General features: G+C 34.8%; 1 protein-coding gene across 1 annotated transcript; it reads left to right on the forward strand.

Annotated features, from left to right (window-relative positions):
* The first annotated feature begins 2,530 nt into the window (after nucleotides 1–2,530).
* LOC141402125 (arylalkylamine N-acetyltransferase-like 2) lies at nucleotides 2,531–5,919 on the forward strand. The gene is made up of 2 exons (XM_073982837.1): nucleotides 2,531–3,759; nucleotides 5,379–5,919. The coding sequence occupies exon 1, from the start codon at nucleotides 2,616–2,618 to the stop codon at nucleotides 3,279–3,281; it is 666 nt and encodes a 221-aa protein (XP_073838938.1). The 5' UTR covers nucleotides 2,531–2,615; the 3' UTR covers nucleotides 3,282–3,759; nucleotides 5,379–5,919.
* The last annotated feature ends 18,250 nt before the right edge of the window (nucleotides 5,920–24,169 follow it).

Here is a 24,169-nt window from a genome sequence, read left to right on the forward strand (position 1 = left end):
ACACCAATAGTCACATGTTACTTGCTTATGCTGATGATATAGACATCATAGGCCGATCAGTAAAAGAAGTAACTGATACCTTTATGAAGGTCGAAGGAGAATCTGCTAAAGTGGGTCTGGCGGTAAACGGTGAAAAGACCAAGTTGATGGTGTCGACGCGCAATGCGTCCATTGAGCTCGGACCGACTGTGGAAGTTGGTTCCTATAATATTGAGGTAGTAAAAGACTTCGTCTACCTCGGCACCTCCGTCAACACAACAAACGACATCAGTTGTGAAATAAAAAGAAGAATTGTATTGGCCAACAGATGCTACTTTGGATTAAGTAAGCAGTTTAAAAACAAAGCCACATCTCGTCAAACAAAAATAACGCACTGATACTACCCGTGCTGATGTATGGCTCCGAAGCCTGGGTACTTGCGCAAGCAGACATGGCAGTGCTTGGTGTGTTTGAGAGAAAAATTCTTCGAAAGATCTACGGACCAATCTGCGTTGACGGTGAATATCGACGTCGCATGAACCACGAGCTGTATCTGCTGTACAACGACATCAATATTGTTAAACGTATCGAGATGCAGCGATTGCGTTGTCTAGGCCATATCATAAGAATGAGCGATGATGACCCCGCTAAAAAGGTGTATAAACATGGACCGCTTGGCGGTGCATGCAGAATTGGCAGGCCAAGGAATAGATGGCGCAAACAAGTGGATGATGAGATGAAAAGGCGCGGTATTCCGGAAAGCGAAGCAACAAATAGAGATAATTGGAGATCTTTTCTTAGTTCGGCCTATAGAACAAATGTTCTGTAATGGGCCAGCTAAGTAAAGTAAGTAAGTATACTCTGACAAATCATCATGAATAGACTCACGCTTGAACAACGCTACGAAATTATCCAAATTTACTTTGAAAATCAGTTGGCAAATGACCCGTTGTTTTATCGCAAAATTGTGTTCAGCGATGAGGCGCATTTTTGGCTTAACGGGTTTGTTAATAAGCAAAATTGCCGCATATGGAGTGAGACCAATCCCCAAGAGACCCTACAGACTCCATTACATCCAGAAAAATGAACCGTATGGTGCGGTTTTCACGCTGGTGTCATCATCGGACCTTATTTCTTCAAAAATGAGGCCGGAGCTCGCGTTACGGTCAATGGAGATCGTTACCGCAACATGATCAATGATTTTTTGTTTGAAAATATGGATGACATTGATCCGGAGGAGATGTGGTTTCAACAGGATGGCGCTACGTGCCATACGGCGAACGCAACCATCGACTTATTGAAATCAAAATTTGGCGATAAGTTGATTTCGAGAAGTGGACCTGTCAATTGGCCTCCAAGGTCGTGCGATTTGACACCTCTCGATTATTTCCTGTGGGCTACGTGAAGTCACTGGTTTATGCTGATAAACCAGCAACAATTGATGCCTTGGAGGCCAGGATTGTTCGTGTTATTCGTGACATACGGCCAGCAGTGCTCGAAAAAGTGGCCAAAAATTGGACGTCCAGAATGCACTTCGTCAAGAACAGCCGCGGTGCCCATATGCCCGAAATCATTTTCAAATGTTAATGCCACGTATTGATCTTTCGAATAAAAAAAAAATTTTTTTGATTACAATATAATTTTTTGTGTTATTTTTTACAATTTCAAGTTCTATCGCACTTAAAAAAACACCCTACTTGTTTGACTATAGCCCCAACTACGCTGTCCGTTTTATTGTGCCATTAAGGGGGATATATAGGCAGCAAGGCATTTTTGGCTGAAGTCATTCTGGTAAACGACCTAATTCAAATGTGGTTCCGATATTTCATTATTCCTCCATAAGTTCCCATTGCTGTTAAAAAGGTAATGTATTTTGTTAATTTTGACTTGTCTTAACAGCGTTTTGGCTAACGTCATGGAGCATTATTTTCTGCAATTGTTTAATCCCTGTTTTTCATGAAAATGCAAATCCTATTCCCAATTCTTGCATTATTTTATGAGCAAAAACTTGAAAGAGCAGATAACATCAAAAAGTCTTTTGATTTCTTCCATTTGGGGCCTTAACACAACACAATTTCTCTCAAACATAAGTTTATGGTTTTATCAGAACACAGCTGTTTTTTTTATTCGGCAGATAAGACAGAATTTGACATAAAAAGTAAAAGTAAATACACTATAGTTTTAAGATGCTATAATACGAATACATTATGCCCTGCAAATTAAATACATTTTCTTGTAAAGACCGAAAACAAATTCTCAGAGTAGGCTAACGTTTGCAAACGATGCGTGATGTTTCTTAGTAAAATAGTCGGAGAAAACATTTTATGTAAAAATTCTTAATATGGAGCTATGTAAATTAACATTGAACAACTTTCCGTTCTATTCTAAAATTGTAGAGATCTAACATTTCGAATATTATGTGACAAATGGATTTGAACAAAAAATATACATATGTTTTTGAGTGTCGTTTTTTTCTGTCGCGGAAGCGATAACGATACTAAATCTTACTATTTGAAGAGTCATAGAAACTATATTGTCGACTCGATTATTTAGTTTAGTTCGTAGCGGCCTTTAATCAATACACGTTTTTGTTCTATTTTACATCGAGTCGTTATCAATTATTATATTGCGAAAAAATGACAACAACATATCCCCATGTCGAAAATGGCATTGAAATTCGTTTGGCCAAGAATGAAGATCGTGAAAGAATTTGGAATTTGTTGTGTAAATATTTCTATCGCGATGAACCACTAACTTCTGGCAGCGAACCTAAGGATGAAACTAATTTTGGCAAAGATTTTCTGTTGTCCCACATCGACCATGGCACTTGCTTTATGGCCGTCATTAAGGACACCGATGAACTGGTGGGTGTAACAATGACCGGGCCCAAGGGTCCAGATGAGCCTGAACATTTGGCGAAGGCAGCTGCTGATGAGGGTAACACAAAATGGGGTAGAATTTTGAAGTTTTTGGAAAAAGTCGAAAGAGAAGCTGATGTCTATAAACGTTACAATGTCACAAAAGTACTGCACGTCATTGCCACCTGCGTTGAGGAGAAAATGCGTGGTAAAAATATTGGTGCTCGTCTCTACAACGCCGTCAATGATTTGGGCAAACAGATGGGCTTTGAACTGTTGACGGCAGATTGTACCAGTTTCTATTCGGCAAGTATTAAGGATCGTTTAGGATGGGATTGCGTTAATGTGGCCTATTACAAGGATTATTTGGATGCTGATGGTAAACAAGTTTTTCGCCCTGATCCACCACATGAATGTTGCAGAACGTTTGCTATTCGTTTGTAAGAAAAAAAAAAGAAAACAGAAGTGCATTGCTTTTTAGAACGTATTGAAATTATGGAGGCTAAACTTAAGTATTGGTTCTATGTAAATGAATGTGATTAAACAAACAAAAATATTAATAAAAAATAATTCTATACCATTTTCAATTGATTAGATTATTATCTCTTAAATAAGAGTATCTAGAAGGCAGCATTTAGAAATTGTGAAAACATTTTATGAAGGAAAAATATTTCTAGAAACAAAAACGTTGTATTGTGTTTCTGGGTAAATGATTCAGTCGATATCGAATAAAAATTGCTTAGTACCAGAAGCTTAGAGTTTTACCACTTTTTTGATTATAAATATTGAATGGGAACATTAGCAACTTATGCAAATTATATACTAATTCTAACCGAAGAATAAATAGTAAAATTTTTCTAAATATTACAAGTGTAAATTAATTTTAAATATTTCACAATTATACACACAATCCCAATATACAGTGGCGGCCATATAATTAAGAACGACATCGTATTAAAAAGTATTTGACTTGCTACGCTCCAAATATTTGAATATTTATATGGAACAAAATTTGTAAATAAAATATAGGGCAAGCACTTTCAAATAAAGCCAAAATATGTTTTAATTCTCCTTCGTTTATACGAAAGAAAAGTCGATTTATTAAAATAGTCATAAATCGACCTGGCCACATAATTAAGAACGATATAAGTAAATGTTACTTTAAGGTAATTTTCATACACAATATGTGAATATATCGTTATGTATTTTAGAAATCGGTTACTTTGATTAATTTTTGGTATCAAATGTCCTTCAATGGTGCATATTATTGAGTCTAAGTTTGATAATTAGGGCATACCTAACGTTTTCAAAAATTTGCCCATAATTTGACGAATTTATTTTATTTTTGGGATCTAAAGCCACAGTTTTGGCTTCCTCTCATTCCCTCGATACCCTGTGATTGTCGTCCCACAGTCGGCGCTTATGTACCCTTAAATTGGATTTTACCCCACTTCTGTGAATCCTTTACGAGGAAATTGTCTGGGAAATAGTTTCGTATGAGCCATTTCCACCTTATAAATCGGTAGAATTGTTGTCTGCAGGTAGTAGACAGGAAATAAAAAAAAATAATTTTGTTTTGTACAAAAAAATGGCCTAACGGTATACCGAACAAAAATTAAAGGTTTAATATTTTGAAAGCCTTCATTGCACAATGTCTTTGTGGGTGTGGTAGGCATAGTTATGAAAGACTTTTTAATCAATGAAGCTCATATTAATATTAAAATCAGTCAAATCAATAATTTTTATTGATGAAAATACAATTTTTGTATAAACTAATGTCTGATGTACATACACAAAATTATTGTGGAATTCGAGCAGTCAAAACATTATGTTAATATTCGCTGTGGAATTCTTCCAATTTTTGTATAGACGTTATATTATTGTTTCATTTCCTGTCTACTACCTGCAGACAAAAATTCTACCGCTTTATAAGGTGGAAATGGCTCTTACAAAACTATTTCCCAGACAATTCCCTCGCAAAGGACTCAAAGAAGTGGGATTAACGCCTATTTAAGGGTAAATAAGCGCCGATTATGGAACGCCAAACACAGGGTATCGGTCAGAGCGTTGTCGAGGGAATGAGAGGAAGCCAAAACTGTGGCTTTAGATCCCAAAAATAAAATAAATTCATCAAATTATGGGCAAATTTTTGAAAACGTTAGGTATGCCCAATTATCAAGCTTAGATTCAATAATATGTATCATTGAAGGATATTTGATACTAAAAATTAATCAAAGTATCCGATTTCTAAAATACATAACGATATATTCACATACTGCGTATGAAAATTACCTTAAAGTAACCTTTACTTATATCGTTCTTAAGTATGTGGCCAGGTCGATTTATGACTATTTTAATAAATCGTGGTTTCTTTCGTATACACGGGGGAGAATTAAAACATGTTTTGGCTTTATTTGAAAGTGCTTACCCTGAACTTTATTAAAAAATTTTGTTCCATGTAAATAATCAAATATTTGGAACGTAGCAAGTCAAATACTTTTTAATACGATGTCGTTCTTAATTATATGGCCGCCACTGTAGTAATATTAGTTTTCCAATTTTATCAATGTTTATCAGTACGTATAACCACACTCATATCAAAATGTAAGTGTTTGAAGTGTGGTCTATAATTAAATAATTAAATACCTGTTTCTCTTAGATGATTCGAATTCAAATATTTAAGTAATTAATGACCTGTTTCTCTTAGATTATTCGAAATCTAATTCGTTCGAATTAATACGAAACTCCTGTTGTTGTAGAACATATTTGTTTCATTGAAAATAAAAACAATTCAAATATTTAAAAAAAAAAAAATCATAAGTTTGTTAGTAGTTCAGCGAACTTTAATTCGAATCGTCTAAGTGAAACAGGCTATTAGACTGATTTAGTTTTTGTATTGACACAATTCATAGCTGAACAGAAAATAATAAAATTATTGTTAAAAATCAAACTCGTACAATGATTAAGAATTACACTCAGAAATACACGCAGAGAGACCTAATCTAATTTTATATTATTTATGATAATATCACATTGACCACTGAGCAAATATTTTTCAAATAAAAATCTTGTTCTAGTTTTATATGTTTGTGTTTATATGTGTGTTTATATATTTGTGTTGTTTGTTTTAAATATAGGCTTACTGATAATAAAAAATTTTCCAACGAAATGTTTGAGTGAATTTAAGCATATTTCTGTGTACAGTCGACCAAAAAAGTCTAGATAATAAACAATATTAAATACGAAAAAATATATTCCATAATACGAATTACGATAAATTCTATAAAAATGAAATATTGAGATTACCGTAAAATTTATGGAATAAGCAATACAAATTTTACATTTTCTTGCTTTTCCGAATACCTCTGGTTGTCCATGATATCTTTTAGGCCAAATAGGAACATATTTGTGGATTACTTGCCGTTATTTCAGGTCAGATTTCGCGTATAGCTCGTTAATGTAGACCTTTGCAGATTTCTTTGAGTTTGTTAATTTATAATACCACAACATTACAGTGGGACTGATAATTTTGAGATCCTAGAGCACTTTGAAGTTGTGGACACTATATGCTCCTGAACTTCGCAAAATGTACGAATTTCTGACTTTTTTCTTTTTTACTATGATCTCGTATTATGATCGTTAGGACCACTTAAAGCGCTATAAATGTCTGATAATTTTACATTGCTGATTCAATGGATGCTCGAGGATTGTATCAGATCTTATTACAAGGTAATTCCAAGTCAGGAATTCGTATATTTTGCAAAGTTCAGGAGCATATAATGTTCACAAAGTTAACTTGAAAGCGCTCTAGGATCTCAAAATTATCAGTCCCACTGTATTTTCTGGGGTTTTATAAACTACTAGACTGAAAAATTCAATGAAATCTGCAAGGGTCCGCTTTAAAGAGTTATTCGCAAAGTCTGACCTTAGATAACGGCAATTAATCCACAAATATGTTCCTATTTTGTCAAAAAGATATCATGGACAACCAAAGACGTTTGATAAAGCAATGTAAAATTTCTATTGCTTATTCCATAAATTTTACGGTAATCTCAATATTTCATTGGGGTGTAATTTTTATAAAATTTACCGTTATTCGTATTATGGAATATAGTTTTGCTGTATTTAATTTTGTTCATTAGGGATATGAAATAGAACTATGCACTTGGATGTTCATAAAAATGTTTCCTTACCCTTAAAACTCGAGATTTATAGGGTGTATGTATACTTTTTTGGTTGACTGTATATTGAGTGACTGTGAACCAAAGAGACAATCGCGAACAACTCAGCGAATTTGTGGAAGAGCATCATTGTAAATGAGTGCGTATGATTTCTGAATTGGCGCCCCTAAAATATCCAATACCGCCCACGTTCATTTATGATAACGATAAGAGTGATGAGGGTAAATAAAAAATAAACTTCAAGCACAAAATGGTTTTAAAAATAGGAAACACATTTGAGTGTATATTGAGTGACTTTGAACCAAAGCGATAATCTCAAAGAACTCAGCGAATTTGTGGAAGAGCATTATTGTAAATGATTGCGTATGATTTCTGGTTTGACGGGACGAGTCTGTGACGGACGAGTCCAAACCTCTCACGTTCACCTTTGAAAATGAAAAGAGTCTTAAAGGCAGTACCTGTCCGGGATCTCTAAAGTGCAGTACACATTGTGTTTTAAATGTCGATTTTTCGCAATTGTCCAACCGTCCAACAACCTCAAAATATTTTGTGCTTGCATGATGAATCACAAAAATGAACGGCCGATTAGTTGGGCAATTATTTGTGCAAAACTGTCATTTAAAACTGGCAATGTGTGGGATACGTATTAAAAAGCAAAAGTCGACTTTTTCGATTCGAAAATTGATATTTCGACTTTTGCCCAAAAAGTCTACTTTTCCGTTATTCTTAGACTGATACATTCTTTATTTACGCCCTAGAACATGCTACAACGAAATAGATTACCATTTTTAAATTTTCCTTTATACATTCTACCCAAAAACGGTAAAATTAAAATGCAATATCATGAATGAAAATTTCAAATAAAACTTGACAGCATTATTTCTATCGATAGAACTATACGAAAACTTTTTATTAATGGCTAACTTCCAGAAAAATTTCATTCATTACCGAAATTATAAGCATCTCCAAAACCATTAATTTTTTCTTAATGTTTTCTATTAGAAAAATATTCGCTGGAATGTAATACACAACTCTTCAGAACATGCCATGTGGTGAAATCCGAAATGCGAGAATAAACTGTTGGTGTGAACTGTGTGTGAAATACGTGTTGTAAAAGATATGATGCAAAATACCTCTGAAACAATATGAAGTAAGCATTTTGGAGTTTCAGAATGTGCTGAAGAATTGCTGAGAACTTTATTTGGGAAATTTTGCAAAAGTTACTTGGTTCAACTGCCAATAGTTTATATTATACTGACCAGAATTCCAGCAATTATGTAAAATGTTTTAAATTTTTATCTATTTTGATGCCCTAGATGGAGTTTTTCTTATATGGTCTAGTTTAGGGCTACAATATTACCAAAGACAGCAAGGCCAAATACATAATCGTTTCCGAGTTAAAGGCCCGATAAATGCAAAAAACTGTAGTTTTAGCCCGGTTTAGATGAGACCATAAAATCCGAACTGAATCTGACAAAAATCATACTAGAAGTTGTTTGTATTTTCAGTGTTGCATAGTGGATGGATAGTTAGTGTAACATTTTTTATACCCTCCACAATAAGATGAATGGTATAATTATATTTGTCATTCCGTTTGTAACACATGGAAATATTCGTCTCAGATCCTATAAAGTATATATGCGGGTTTCTGAGTGAAACCGGACACTTTTTCAAGATGAGGTGTTTGATTTCAGCAAAACATTTTAGTATATTTTCAAAAGTTTTTTAACTAACGGTTCCAGAGATATCGCGCCTTGAAAATGTCAAATTCTGTAAAAACTATGTGCAAAGAAATACTAATATAAAATTAATAATGGTCCAAATAGAAGAAAATGTGTTTTTTTTTGTATTTTTTGTTGTTTTTTCAGCTATCTAATAAAAGTTATAAAACAATTTTGTACAGTGGGCTTGTATGGATTTTGTGCGATTTAAAATTTAAAATAAATTATTATCAATGATTTGTACTCTTTGATTTTCTTTAAATTTGTTTGTATTAAACTACGATCAATTACAAAAATTTTAAGACCTATTTGGTAGTGGGATTCGAATGATTACTATTTTTTCTTCACATTTGTTTTTACCAAACATTTGTGAAACATTTATTATTTTACCAAAAAAGTAAAAAAATTAAATTTTTCATCATTTGTTTTGTACTTTTATTTGGGAATTTATCTTAAACATCTTAAAAACTTTGCATTTTTCGATTTTGAAAATAGTTTAGCTGTTAATGTATCAGCCGGACAATAAACTAACTAAATTGTTGATCAAAAATCTATAGCTTGGGAATTATATGAATGGGCATCCGAGACCAATAATCTACAAAATTTGAAAGTGATATTTTCACCAGAAGAGTACTATTTCAATACGAAGGAGGTTTCGAATTTGAGATATTCAATGGCTAAGCCTATCGTGGGCACAAAAAACTTCATTCAGTAATACGCACTGATGTTGGTACATTAATTGCTACACCATTCTTAAAATCGCAAAATGAAGCAGTTTTAACGATTTTTAAGATAAATTCCTAAATAAAACATCAAAACAAATATTTATAATTGAACTTTTTGTTTTTTGGTAAAATAACAAATGTTTCACACTGATATGAAAGAAAAAAAAAATATTGACAAATTTTAAAAAATTAAGAAAAAATAGTAATCATTCGAATCCCACTACCGAATAGGTCTTAAAATTATTGTAATTAATCGTAGTTTAATACAAAACAAATTCTGATAATCAAAGAGTACAATCCTTTATAAAAATTGATTTACATTTTAAATCGCAAAAATTCAATCCAAGCCCATTGTGCAACATTTTTTATATTTTTTATTAGATAGCTGATAAAACTGCAAAAAATACAAAAAAAGATTTTTTCTATTTGGACCATTATTTAAGAAGTTATGAGTATTTCTTTGCACATACACGTAGAAAAACATATGTTAGAAATATGTTAGGGTCCAAACAAATATTTTTTGGGACTGGTTGCAAACAAATATATGTTTGGATCCAAACATAATTTGTTTGTGTGCAAACAAATATATGTTTGCAACATTTTGTAACATATCTCAATTTTATTTGTTTAAGTACCAACATATTTTTTATGTTGAAACATATTTTTTAGTGGTGGAGAGAGGATTTTTGTCAAAGAGAGTAACAACAGGGCTCTCGCGGATGCGGAATGTTGTTTTATAACAAAGAACTGTGTGTATGGTGTAATAGGAGACGCAGAAGCTTTGGCCAGAAAAAAATAATTATGTTGTACTTTTTTGCAGTTGTCTAAATAACATCGTTGAGTAAAGACGGTAATGTGAGTGAATAAATCACTGTTTTGTGTTTTCTTAAAGAAATGGTGATTTTTATTAAATTAAATGCCCAATACATTTTATAATTGAATCAAAAAGGTGAATGGAAATATATTATTGGACAAGGAATAAATCGCATTTATTTTGGTAATTACATCAATACATTTTTCATATACATACATATGTACATATGTATGTTTGAAATATGGGTGTACCTATTTATTATATTTATAATCATTTAATTCCAGATGCCGATTTCCCACTGATGATTTGAATTTTAAGAAAAATGTGTTTTTTTCAGCCAAGCGAAAGTGTTCATCGATGTTTCTATATATTTATTTCTTTTAAAAAGTGCAACTTGTTATAAATTATTTCGTTCCGATTTGCTTTTAGTCCCAATTTACATTGGGCGAGTTTACTTGCGGCAATTGTCATTTTGTAGGAGAGAGAGGTGAGGCATATGGTAACCCTTTGCCTCTCAGTACCCTCTCTCACCTACAAACTGACAATTGCCGCAAGTAAACTCGCCCAATGTAAATTGGGACTTATTAAAGTGTGTTATGTACTTCTTTAGAATTTTTTATGTACCTATAGCTTCGTTCCAGAACTAAAAAGCTTTTACACATTTAACACATTTTGCACATTTTCCCCAAAATGTGTTCCCGTACGCCAAAAAAGTTGCATAATGTTCACTTCTCTTTGAACAAAAATGACGCTGAATAGCTTTCTCTTTAGAAAATTTTTACACGACAAATTTGGGCGAGCAAAAATGTGCAAAATGTTTGCCGGCATCTGATTGGGTCAATCGCCGATTTTGACATTTGTTCCACTTTTTTGACGTTTCTGCCATTTTTCCGTTCCCGTACATTTTGGAAAAATGTGTACATTGCACTCATTTTCGACGGTTTGCTCTTTTGACACTTTTACCATAAAAATAGTACTGGAACGAAGCTTATGCGTCTGTTGTTGCTTATTTCCATGCGTTTCAATAAACAACCGCCATTATTTATAAATGAGGGTATATGTTACATATATCCAGTGAGCGCTTATTGACAGCAAGTGAGCATACATTTCAATGTGTTTTTTCATTGAAATTTATTTATTTTTTTGTGGCTTTTGGGTTTGTATTTGTTTACACCCAAACATATACATAATTTGTTTGCACCCAAACATAAAATTTGTTTGCACCCAAACATATTTTTGTTTGCAGGACCCAAACATATGTTATGTTTGGGACTGCTTGCAGACAAAAATATGTTTACTGCAAAATATGTTTGGGACATATTTTCGAGAGGCCTTTTTTGTGTGAAGTTTTTACAGAATTTTACATTTTCAAGGCGCGATATCTCTGGAAACGTTAGTCAAAAATTTCTGAAAATATACTAAAATATTTTGCTGATAAGCAGCATCACCACAGCAAAAAATAAAGGAAATCAAAAAACTTATCTTGAAAAATTGTCCGACTTCACTCAGAAATCCTCATATATTCTTGATCAGCATACAATTCTAAGTCGAAACCGATAAAAGTCTGCCCGTCGGTCCGTCTGTTAAAATGAATATACTGCTCGAAGTTTTTAAGACAGACTTTTATAATTTGGTGCGGAAGCTTCTATTACTCCTAAGATGTTTGGTAATGAAAATGGGCTATATCGGTCCACGTTTTGATATAGCCCCCAAAGAACTGTAGCTCCTGATTTTTCGGCATTTTCAAGGTTTTTGCCTATATATCGCACCGAAATGGCTGAAATTTACTATTAAGGCTTCGTTAGAATCATTAAAGTTTCTCCCAGAAATATGTTGCGATATAGCCAGCAGAGCGACATTAAATCCTATGCAGTCAGCTTGTGTGAATATTTTTATTTTATTGAAATATATAAAAGGTCAACAATTTATAAATCGCGCGAAGCTTTAGGCATATCTGCAGGAATTTATGATTCAAAACTAATGGTGTTGGTTTTATGTCTGCTGCTTAATACGTAAGCAGCAATGTCTTGGTCATTAGGGCTATAGGGTCACGTTTTTAAATAGCCCCCATAAACGGGGGCTGAAATGGCTGAAATTTAGCATTTACTTATCTTTGAGATGACAATTTTTTCGCCAGAAACTAGTCCGTACAGTTGTGGAATTCTGAAATGCATTTTTTGAGTTACCGACAAAAATCGTTAAAATTAAAACGCAAAATTATGAATGAAAAGTACCAATAAAAGTTGATAACATTGTTGCTGTCGGTAGAACATAGCGACAACATTCTTTTGGTTGTTAAATTACCGACAAATTTCGTTAATTACCGAAATTATAAGCATTTTAATTTTTGTCGGTAACTCAAAAAATGAGTTACAGAATTCTACTACTAACCCCCATAGAACGGTACCTCCAGATGTACAAGGTTTTAGCCACATTATCACACTAAAACGATTGAAATTTGGTAGTCTTCGCTAAGGGTATAAAGCATACCTACATAGAATTGTCGGCAGGGACGTACGCGGGTCATTTCTAAGGGCTCGGGATACCAATTCCAATTTGACATTTTGAATAAACCTTCTTGAATTTGATATTTCGTATGTACCGCGTTCAACAGTCGTTTTAGATGGTGACGGTAGGGTTTCGGTCCAATATCTCACGAAATATACACTTTCCCCGAATGAAAATTGTACCGGCATAATAGCGACCTGCTGCAAAAATTTCAAAAAGATCGGTGACAAGAACTTTTTGTGCTCATTTTCGAAAAAAAGTAATTTTATGTGGGAGGTAAAGCTAAAAGAATGGAACGATATTTCTCATATTGGAACTTGATTTTAATTTGGACTAATTATTACGAGGATTTGGATCAAATCAGTTCTAGAGTTATCGTGCGCACCAACCAGAAAGATATATGGTCGGACAGGGCTGAATCCACTCTGAATTGATTTCGTCCAAACATACCATTATTTCGATGAGTCACAGTTGTGATCGTATAATGAGCTTAAAGGCTATGGGTATAAAAAGCCACTGAAAATTTTTTGAGTATTTTATTTCTTTCTCCAAATCTCTGCTAATCCAAGCGTTTTTGTGTATGTATTACAAATTGTGAGTATAAATTGTTAAAACCTAAATCAAATTTCTGTCAAGTACGGGTTATCTTTATTTCTAATGGCAGAAGTTTCACGCTCATGTCTTTGGATGTGTGGTCGTCTCGAATAAGTTGTGAACATATGCAGGAATATTTGTGTTTAACACAGAATGAGAATTATTATTTAATAAAAAGTCAACTTGTCGTATAATTTCTGGGTAACAATTTCTTTTCCAATTTAACTTTTTTATATATGCTTTTCAAAAATCTTTAATAATTCTTTAAAATACGTTTAGAGTAATTCAAAAGCTCAAGTTTAAAGTTTTACCAAAATGTCCTTAAATTCTTATCTCATGTAAGAATGTCAACCAGCAGCAACAGACCCCAAAAACCTTAAAGTTATTTACAAAATATCTTAACGTTTAAGCATAAAAGGTTATTGGTTACAATAAACATTGTGTGTCGAGTGTTAGTATTCTCTATGCAAATGTAAATGTACACACATACATATATATGTATGTATCTATCTCTTTATGTGTATGTAAATATACTTCAATTTGAAAGGATAGTATTTACAATATGATAATCAGTTTTAATAGAATTTCCATGAATTGTTTCAAAAATGTCTGGTTATGATGCAAAGTAAATTTATTTATTTTTATATGCTTGTAGATGTGGGTGAGTGCGTATGTGTGTGTTAGCGAGTATTCTCAAAATAACACTTACAGCTAGTCTGTCTGTCTGTGTATGTGTGCTTTGTGACTTGTGGACTGACTGACTGTATGTTTTGTGTATGCAAATATGATGATGTTGATGAACAAATGAGACTTATTTACTTAATTTGTTAAATGTAAAATCCTTTTCTCAATTTAACTTAAGGTCAAAAACAGATTTGTTTATGTCTGATTTTCAGTTTCCTTTGGCTGACAGTAAGCAGACAACGAACTTCCTCAATTACCCTCCCCTAACGTACCCCACACAATATTAAATGGATTTTCAACATTTCAATTTTTGATGCAAGACTCAGATGTGTTGCTTCTTCTCTTGAAATGGAAATCCATTGCACACTCACAACGAGACACACACACACGGACACACTGAAGGACAAACATTCATGCACACAAAGTTGAAAAATCTCGGCAAAAGAGGAAATGTTAACACAAATTTCTTTGAAATGTTCATTTTTAGATGTTAAGGTTGGATTTGAGGTTGAATTTAATCATTTAACAAAAATTCAATTTGCTTATTTCTGGTGAGTATTTATTGCATTTGTTGTTGTAGTTTCCATTTTCCTTGTTGAAATTTGGTATAAAATCCTCCTGATTTATCCGCATATGCATTCATTCGTGTTTGGGTGTGCATGTGCATGTCATGAAAATTATAGTATGTACGAACGAGTATTTCGCCTTGAAATGTTGTTCGCTTGTCCATCTATTTTAGTAAACAGCAACAGTTATATTCTTTCGCTTAATGTGGATCTTAACAAGACCGATATGAAAAGGCGCCAAACCAGGAAGGTGCAACATTATACAAACAGGAAATATTGTTTTTGTTTTGTAATCGGCTGGTTAACATCTGCCACGAATAATAAAGACGAAATAGTTCCGAAATACATATGAATAAATCAGAATTGCGTAAAACCATTTCATAGAACTATGTATGTAGATTAGTTTTGAAACACTTTTACAGCTAATGTGATCAACGTTCACTTTTCAAATTTTGGGTGGTCGGGAAGTACCCAAAAGGAATTGGACCAATAGAATCCATATTCGCACGAGAGACAAATGTCAGTCACTGCTTTCCATAGTTTGTAACGTGATAATATGATCACGTACATAACACAACAACTACTACCAAGAAACCCCTTACAGTCATGGGTAAACAGCACTTTGCAACACTCCACCATACATTGTTTCTACCTGACACTAGTGGTATAACAGGCCACACACTGGTAAATTTAACTCTAGTGTATTTTTGCAACCATTGAAGTCAGTGCTTATGGCGAATAATTCGCATTCACTTCATACCTAGAGTCACTCATATATTTCAGTGTTGGTTGCTGATAGCGAGCTGGCTACTGCAGGGAGTTAGCTACACGGGTTGGAACTAAAGACTGTTCTAAATCCGCCAACGTACGCCTTGGTGTTACCGAGTTGGGAATAAATTTGGAAGCTACCCATTAAGTTGTGGTGGCTAATAAATTGCACTGGACCTTCGGGATTTTCAGTTCTACAGGGCCTTCGGGTCATCTGTTCCACTCGGCACTGGACCTTCGGGTTTTTCAGTTCTACAGGGACTTCAGATCATCTGTTCCACTGTTTGAGTAATAGTAGTACACTGTAGAAACTAGACGGTAGTCCTAGACTAACACTTGAGCGACGAATTTATCGCGTCAATATCCGAACGCCGTACACATCGTCTTCCCGAACACCGATACCCGAACATCAACACCCGCAGCAACAGTTCGATCTGCAGCCGAACACCGAATACATCGTCTTCCCGATCATCTGCAGCCGAACACCGAATACATCGTCTTCCCGATCATCTGCAGCCGAACACCAAATACATCGTCTTCCCGATCATCTGCAGCCGAACACCGAATTCATCGTCTTCCGATCATCTGTAGCCGAACACTTAATACATCGTATTCCCGATCATTCACACCCGAACACAAACAAAACCGCTTCCCCCGAAGAAGAACCCGCTAATTCAACACTAGCTCCTCAGCTGCCAAACCCCTGCGACCCTCGAACAGCCCTTAAACTGCGCTTAAAAAAAGATGTTGAACTTGATTACTTTTGTAAAAGAATATTACGAGATCCAAACTTAGGCACATGGTCATCGTATCATTAGCCTAAGAGCTGAGGGTATAAATAGAATTGAAATCTTTCATATCAAAGGAGTTTCTTTTCGTATTTTTCCAAAGAAAAAGTCGACTTTTGGATCTTTCGATTTTTGGTTAAAACTCAAAAAATGATCTTTCGATTTTGACTGCAAAAATTTAAAGCAAGGTACGCACCATCAGTTTTGCTCAAACAATCGGTTGCTTGCCAGTGTGATCGTTCATTTTTGCTACTCATCAGGGAACCACAAAATATTTTGTGGTTGTTGGACAGTTTGACATTAGTCGATATTTCTGGAAAATCTACGGTCAAAACTGATCATGTGTACCCCGCTTTAAATGGGCCACACTAGCAAGCAACCAATATTAGAGCTAAAATCGACATTCAAAACTGATGGTGTGTACCATGCTTAAAAGTCAAAATATAAAATCGATCTTTCTATTTTCTGTAAAGGGAAATATTGACTTCGATTTTTAGAGTTTTTCAATCAAAAATCGACTAATCGATTAATCGAAAGTAGACTTGCGTATCCCCAAACCAATCCCTGTTAACCAAACCTTCTCAATCCTACGGCTGCCGTTCCTATGTACGGGATTGACTCGACAAGGGGTCGTCACCTTAACAATTATATATTTGTGTTGGTGTATTTTTGCAGCAATAAATCCCGAAATGCCTCTTTTGGTCCGTGCCGGGAGATAAAACCCCCGGGCCATGTATGTATTCAGTTTACCAGATCCGCATCCATCACATATAAACATCGATGAGAGATAGATAGTTGGTGTACTTCCTGGACTGCTCTGGCCTTAGGCCCCTCCAGGACTACTGTGATAGAATTTATACTCCAGCTTGATGAGCCAGAACATCTTCCAGTGTGTTTTTGCAACTTCGTTGTTACAATGTGATGGGTGTCGCAGTCTCTCAAGCAATAACAAAAGCAGCATTTTATACCCCATTTTGTTGGTCAGCGCCCCGGAAATACATCGTTCCTCCATTTCAATGCACAAAGTTAGTGAAATTATAGACTTTATGAGTCGGATCCAGGAAGTAAAGCTCACTGTCACCTAAAGCATGCGACGTTGTGATGGTTACAATGTTTTCCTGAAATATCGTACAAGAAGCGCAGTATTTCCACTATAGACCAAAATCTATTGACCTTGACTCTAGATGAACCTAGAGTTAATTATTTAACAAGTGCCTTCACATTATCGTAAGCCACCCATATTGCAACAGAAGTCTGGAATGTTGGCAGGGTGGCCCCGCTCTTGAAGCCAGACAAGGATGCCAGCTGAGACGAATCGTAAAGGTTTATTTCGCATCTGTTTTCAGTAGCAAAGACTCCAAAGGCACTACTCTCCTTTATGATGAGAATCTTTTCCAATAACCAATCATCAGGCTGGATTCCGTAAAATTCACTGTCGAAAAGTGAACCAGAACATGCCGTGCTACCGAACAGTCATGGTGGCTCTTGCCCTATCGCAAGCCTTTGATACCGTCAACCATGCCGAGCTGTTCGAGGACAAAGAAGAGACTTGTGAACAGATGAAGTGATGCTATCCTGACCACTTACTACCCCACCATATTGGATCAGCGGAAGCCACTGCTATTTCCGACAAAATCAGAAGTAAAAACAAGGACGGATACACTAAAACAATAGGACAGTCTGTTGTACGAGTATATTGGGTACCAACGTGGTGTAATGGTATGCACGCCACCCTTGCACGCTGAAGGTCGTGGGTTCGATTCCCTGGCCAGGCAACATCAAACATTTTTCAGCGGTGGCAAAATACCCCTCAGTAATGTTGACGACATTTTCTGAGTATTTCAGCCATGTAAAACTTCTCTACAAAGTGGTGTCTTAAGACACGTCGTTCGGACTCGGCGATAAACAGTAGGTCCCATATCATTGCACTCATTGATATGAAAGAAGTCTCCCTTGTTCCTTCAGGGATGTTTGTGGAACAATTATATATTATATATTCAAGCTAGGGTGTCCAAAACCGAAACCGGTTACCCGGTTTTTCATTAAAAACCGAAACCGGTTTTCATCAAAATCGTCATTTTCGGTTAACCGATAAAAACGGTTATTTGTGTCGGTTAACCGGTTTTTTAAAAATAGTAATATTTTCAATATTTCATTACAGTTTTACTCTTGAAAGTAAAATAAACTCAAATAACATCAAATACGGCAAATTTCTAGATGCCAAATGTGTTTAAAAGTGAAAAGTATTTTGTTTAAAATGGTCTTAAAGCAGCTTTCGGCAGGTTATATTTGTTGCATACTTCAGGGAGCTTTAATGGTGTGAGTGGAGAGAAGCTCTCTCTGAGGGCACGAGTATTCCTTTTTGACGCACAGTGTCCTAAAAATTAAATAATATTCAGAGATTATTGTTGTAATTGCAATTTAAAACGAATATTTAGTCCAATATTTTCATTATTCAAAGAACGATTTTCTGATGACGTCTAGGATCGGCCTAATTAGGCAAAAACTGCACATGTAGTCGAAGGAAAAAATTCCCTTCTTTAGACCAAAAATATGAATTTTCAAAGAAAAATCATCCATTTATCAAGAAGGTGCTTTATAACATATTAATTTTCCCTACGTTTCTATGTTATAGTATAGAAGTTTGACTGTAATTAACACGTTCTTTAGCCGAATGCCAGGTTATAAATAAAATGTAATGATAATAAAATGTATGTTTGATTCAGACATTTCACAACAATATGAAGCTTACAAAGCAAGACGACGTAAATTGTAAATTTATTTTTTTTGGTACATAACTTTATATTAGCAGCAGTTGATACTATTCTTAAAGCACAATCAATCAATTCAATCTTAATGTTGCTGTCCCAATTTCAAGGTTGAATGTCAGATATCATGGATTTGATGAGATAATTATATAACAAAGTCGTTAATCAATTTTTTATGAAATATAAGCAAATTTTATAGTTATTAAAAAACAGGTTTAAACCGGTTATCCGGTTTTTGAAAATTTTAATAACAGAAAACCGGTTTTTCAAAAAAGAGAAAATTTCGGTTAACCAAAAACCGTTTTGTTTCAAAAAACCGGTTTTTTGGACACACTAATTCAACCTAGCTAGAATGCCGCATGGTGCTTCGTCATGCCACAAGTGGACCATCATCATGAGGAAGGGGTACCTGCTAATGTGTTGAAAGTGGATGCAGAGGAATCAGATAACTGAAGACGATACACGAATGTATTTGCTTGCCTACTTCAACGAAAAATCTTTCGGTGTACATCACAGGGTAATAGTTACGAATACAAATTTACTCTTTCATGACGGATCATAATATATTTTTGTTTTAATTTATATAATAATTTTCTCCATCCACAGTTTGGACAACCCTGACTCCTAATATAAGACTTGGCATAAAACCTGGTAATGGTTGTTGTTAGCATTACCCGGTTAAACTGTTTCGCATACCTACATATTCGTATATGCTGTTATCTTCACCCACACAAACACATCAAAACAAAACACATCGTCGTCGGACGACGATAGTAGTGCATCAGATGAGAGACGAAATTTAATTTCCTTTATTGTAATGCCATCATGTCCATCATGGAATGTTGTTTTGCATTTTGATAATCTGTCGCATTGGGATGTAATTTCAGATAATGCACCATGAGCAACATGTATGCCCTATGTTTGGCTGCCATGGCCATTGCTTTTAACTAAGGCCATAGATATGCATACAAACACACACACACAAACACATTTAGGTAGAGCTGGCATATTTACCCCCATGATGACTGACTGGTCGTTATTTGCAACGACCAATTGCCCTTCTCTTCTCTCAGTGGAAAACAAAATAACTGAATGTATGTATGTATGAATTTGCATTTAAATACGAGAACATTACAGTGTCGGCAAGAGATATTAGGTTCGAAATTACTATTTTTTAGGAGTAATATGGAGATACTCGTAACTCCCGATTGGTCAAAATTTTGTACAGCTGATATTTCCTTCAAACTTAGTTTAAGTTTGGAGATTGGCCATATCATTATACTTCTTTATAATTAAGGCAAAATAATTTGTTTTTTTATCTTGTATTTGAATTGCAAAACGTACTTTAGGGTGAGGCGACTGGGACATCGTAAGGGGCTCTTCACGTTTCTGATTCCTGGGATTGTACAGAGCACTAGACCATATGTCTATGGCGAAAAACGATCCTCCCGAAGTTAGAGTTTTTATCAGAATTTTTGTCACTTTTTTTTTTTGATATTTTGGCCCTAGAGATTTTCGATCCAATACTAAGACACAAATTGTAGCCAAGACAATAATTAAGAACTCTCTAGTACATTGGGAAACATTTTTGAACATTGTTCATCCTTTATTTGCTATTTTATTGTCATATATTCATGGAATTCTGGAATTTTATCCCCACCCGCGTATGATTTATAAAAATTATTTTATTTATGGTATGGTAGTTATACGCTAGGGGGTATAACTATAATTAATTAACTTTATTTCAGAAGCACTTTCGATGATTTTTTCTAATTTTATATTTTTCATTGATTTCTTTCATCCGTAGAACATAGTAGTCTTGACTTTGTTGACATGGACAACCTATAAAGGACATACAAATCCGTATATAGTAATATTGTTCTGTGACCGGCGAAAAGGGGTCGATCCAGTTGTTCAAATCAAAATCGGGAAGCTCGATTTTCAGTGTAGATATATCGGTCATTTACTCAAAGAGTGACACATCTCAAAAAATCCAGTTTCGAGAAAAACGCATTTTAAGTTGGCGATTGAAATATGGCTTCCCAAATTAAAACTGTTATTACACAAACAATAGAAAAACCACTTGGACCATATTTTGAAAACAGATAGTCAAATATCAGTGCTAAAGCATGATTTGAAGTGTTTTAGTGCTTGATAAACTCAAAAACCTTGGACCCTATTTTGAAAACAGCTAGTCAGATATCAGTGCTAAATTTCTGTGCAAGTCAGATATCACTGCTAAATTTATGTGCAAGATCAAGCATGATTTGAAGTGTTTTAGTGCTTAATAAACTCAAAAACCTTGGACCATATGTTGAAAACCGTTAATCAGATATCAGTGCTAAACTTCTGTGCACGTCAGATATCACTGCTAAATTTCTGTGCAAGATCAACCATGATTTGAAGTGTTATAGTGCTTAATAAACTCAAAAAACTTTTTTGTTGATTAACCCAAACTCGTAGTAAATGAGCTATAACTCGATGAGTTTTAGAGATACCAGTATGAAAATGTGACACAAGATAAAGTAGAAGTTGTAGAAAAATTAAACATTTCTAGCTCAGAAAACGTGTTTTTTGAGTTATGCCACTCTTTGAGTAAATGAGCGATATGATCTAGTGGACTTTTTGCTCAGTACGACCCCAGGAATCAGAAACGCGAAGCGCCCATTAAGATTTTTTCCGTCCATGCAAATCGCTCCACCCTATTGCCCATTAATTTGGACCCTTTGTTCAGTTGTACCCAACATAACGAAGGATCAAACAGTTCATTTTTCATGGATATTTGACACCTGTGGCAGTTTGTTGAAACACACAAATATCTATTGGACAACGCATGTTTTGCCACAATTTTCATGTTCGCCTACTGTAGCCCAGCAAACAAAATAAACTGGGTTTGAGAAATAAAACTTGTATGTTGTCGTAAATTTAACAAACACAATGCAAAACAGATACAAGGGCATCAGGCAACCAACAGCAATGCCATCAACATCAGTATCAGCAACAGCATCAACATCACAACAGCATCAAGATGATGTTGAGCTTCAATGTTAAGCCACGCAAGGACAACGAGACAAAACATGCACCATGTATGCCAACACACCCACACACAAACATATGAGTATGGGGCTGTACTGGCGTTGGTGGGTGATTGGATAGAGATGCGGGGAGACACTGTATGCCTTTGCATGTAAGCTTACAAATTGTCTGAGAATATACAACAAGGATTGTTGCATCTCGTCTCTGATGATGTTAATGTTAAAAGCAAACAAAATAAATTGCTTGCAATTACAATCAAACTCATCCCTTGTGAGTGTTTGTGCATATCTGTGCATGTTGTTTTCTGTGTAGTTGTATTCTCTTTTCCATTTCCATTGTTTGGTTATATTCCTTTTCTGTCACAGAGTCTCTCGCTGTGATCTCAATATAAATTACATTAAAAGAAAACAATTTATGTTATGGAGTTGGTAAAAAAGGGGAATGTATGTGGTGTTGTTGTTGTTTTTCTTATGCATGAATTATTTAAACACTACCAAGCTGTGGTCCAATATGAATATTAATTGAAAAATAATATTAAAACATTTAACAAGGGAACAATAAAGAGGCATTTAAGGTTTCATTGATGCAAATTGTACCTGTTGACTTTTAATAGTTATTCCCTTAAGCGAGTTCAACCAGATGCTTTCAATATCACCAGTGAAACCAGGTAACGTAATTTGGTGACTATGTGGTTTCGAGTCCTTGGCTTTCCTTTTTCACTTGCTAATAATTTCCGATCATCAAGCTTAAATCTAAACGAGATAATTAATAAAAAAAAAAAAACTGTATGAGGTTAGTTTTTGACGAAATCTACAATTTTATATAGAAATATAGAAGAAAATTTTTCTTTTTCCCCAAAAATCGCCTTCGAACAATTTTGAGTTTTTCTGTTTGAGTCGGTTGACAGCACATAATATGAATATTTCTTTGTCTATACGATAATTTTTCTATGGTACTGCCGCACCAATGGAACTAGCCAGAACTAAGACGTCTCCAAATTAAAAGCGGCGAATGAGAAACAAAACACAATTCGGATAGAAAACCAAATTTTTCAACATCAGTCGTATCTACGTAAAAGATGCGAAAATTTATACTCGTCTACCAGAAGCCTTCATATAGGTACAACCACGATTGCCGTGCCTCAAGGGATAGGAAAAACGATGCATAAGGTGGTCATCTCGAATCAGTAGTAACACCTACCAAAGCAGAGTGGTATCTAAAAGGAGAGAGGAGAATCGTTTTCCTTCATAAAGAAGAGATAAATGGAGACAGTGTTGTGTAAAATAATCGAGCTTTTTCTATAGCCTAAAATGGCAACAGATAGAGATGACGTAATCAGATTATGGAATGATCAAGTTGTTGGTATTAAACAGCAGCGCTGTGTATGTTCAAATTACATTGGCGTAGACTTCCTCATCCTCGCTAATAAAATGGATCCGGCATACTGTGTGAACGACTTAAGTCTATGGTCAATTAAATAATTGGGTCATATTAATATAACCTTATATCAGTCAAATCCAAAAACGACCTATCTTCACCATACCGTAAATTTTGATGAAGAATTGAAAGAAGTAGATCGATACTTAAAATTTTGTTTTTGTCGACTTTAAGACTACCCTAAAGCAGTTTTACAATTCCAAGGGTGTTCAAACCATGTCGGTATTTCACGTTATAGCCAAACTACAACGGATACATATGGTAGGAATTAATCTTTCAAAATAGTTAATTACCAAACGGGATTTCAGACAAGGAGACCACATATCGTAAAATACTTTTAAATGGCGTTGGTCACGAAAATGTTTAAATGTGATCCACCTTTTTGTTGGAATAAGAACCCTTTGACGATACGCGCAGAAGATGAAAGCAAAAACTGGCATGTGAAGCTCAAGTTAGGGGTTTCACCTCAAAACTTGATGTTAGTTGGAGTAGTGTTGAAAACCGAGGTGTCTGGAAGTCAATTCTAACTCGTCTGTATGCTCTGCATACCAACAAAACTAAATAGTGTTCTATCCACAAACACAATGTGCTTTATTACTACGTGTGTTTCACACATTTCATGTAAAGTTCCGGACTATGAATTATGCCATTTGTAACGACCTGGTTGGATCACACCTGCAATCATGCGTTCCACGCTTGCCAAAATCATACTAATGGGGGTTTTCTTCACAACAGAAACGAC

Source organism: Musca autumnalis, unplaced genomic scaffold (assembly GCF_047663935.1).
Source record: "Musca autumnalis isolate F117 unplaced genomic scaffold, ASM4766393v1 scaffold_4, whole genome shotgun sequence".
Lineage (NCBI taxonomy): Eukaryota > Metazoa > Arthropoda > Insecta > Diptera > Muscidae > Musca > Musca autumnalis.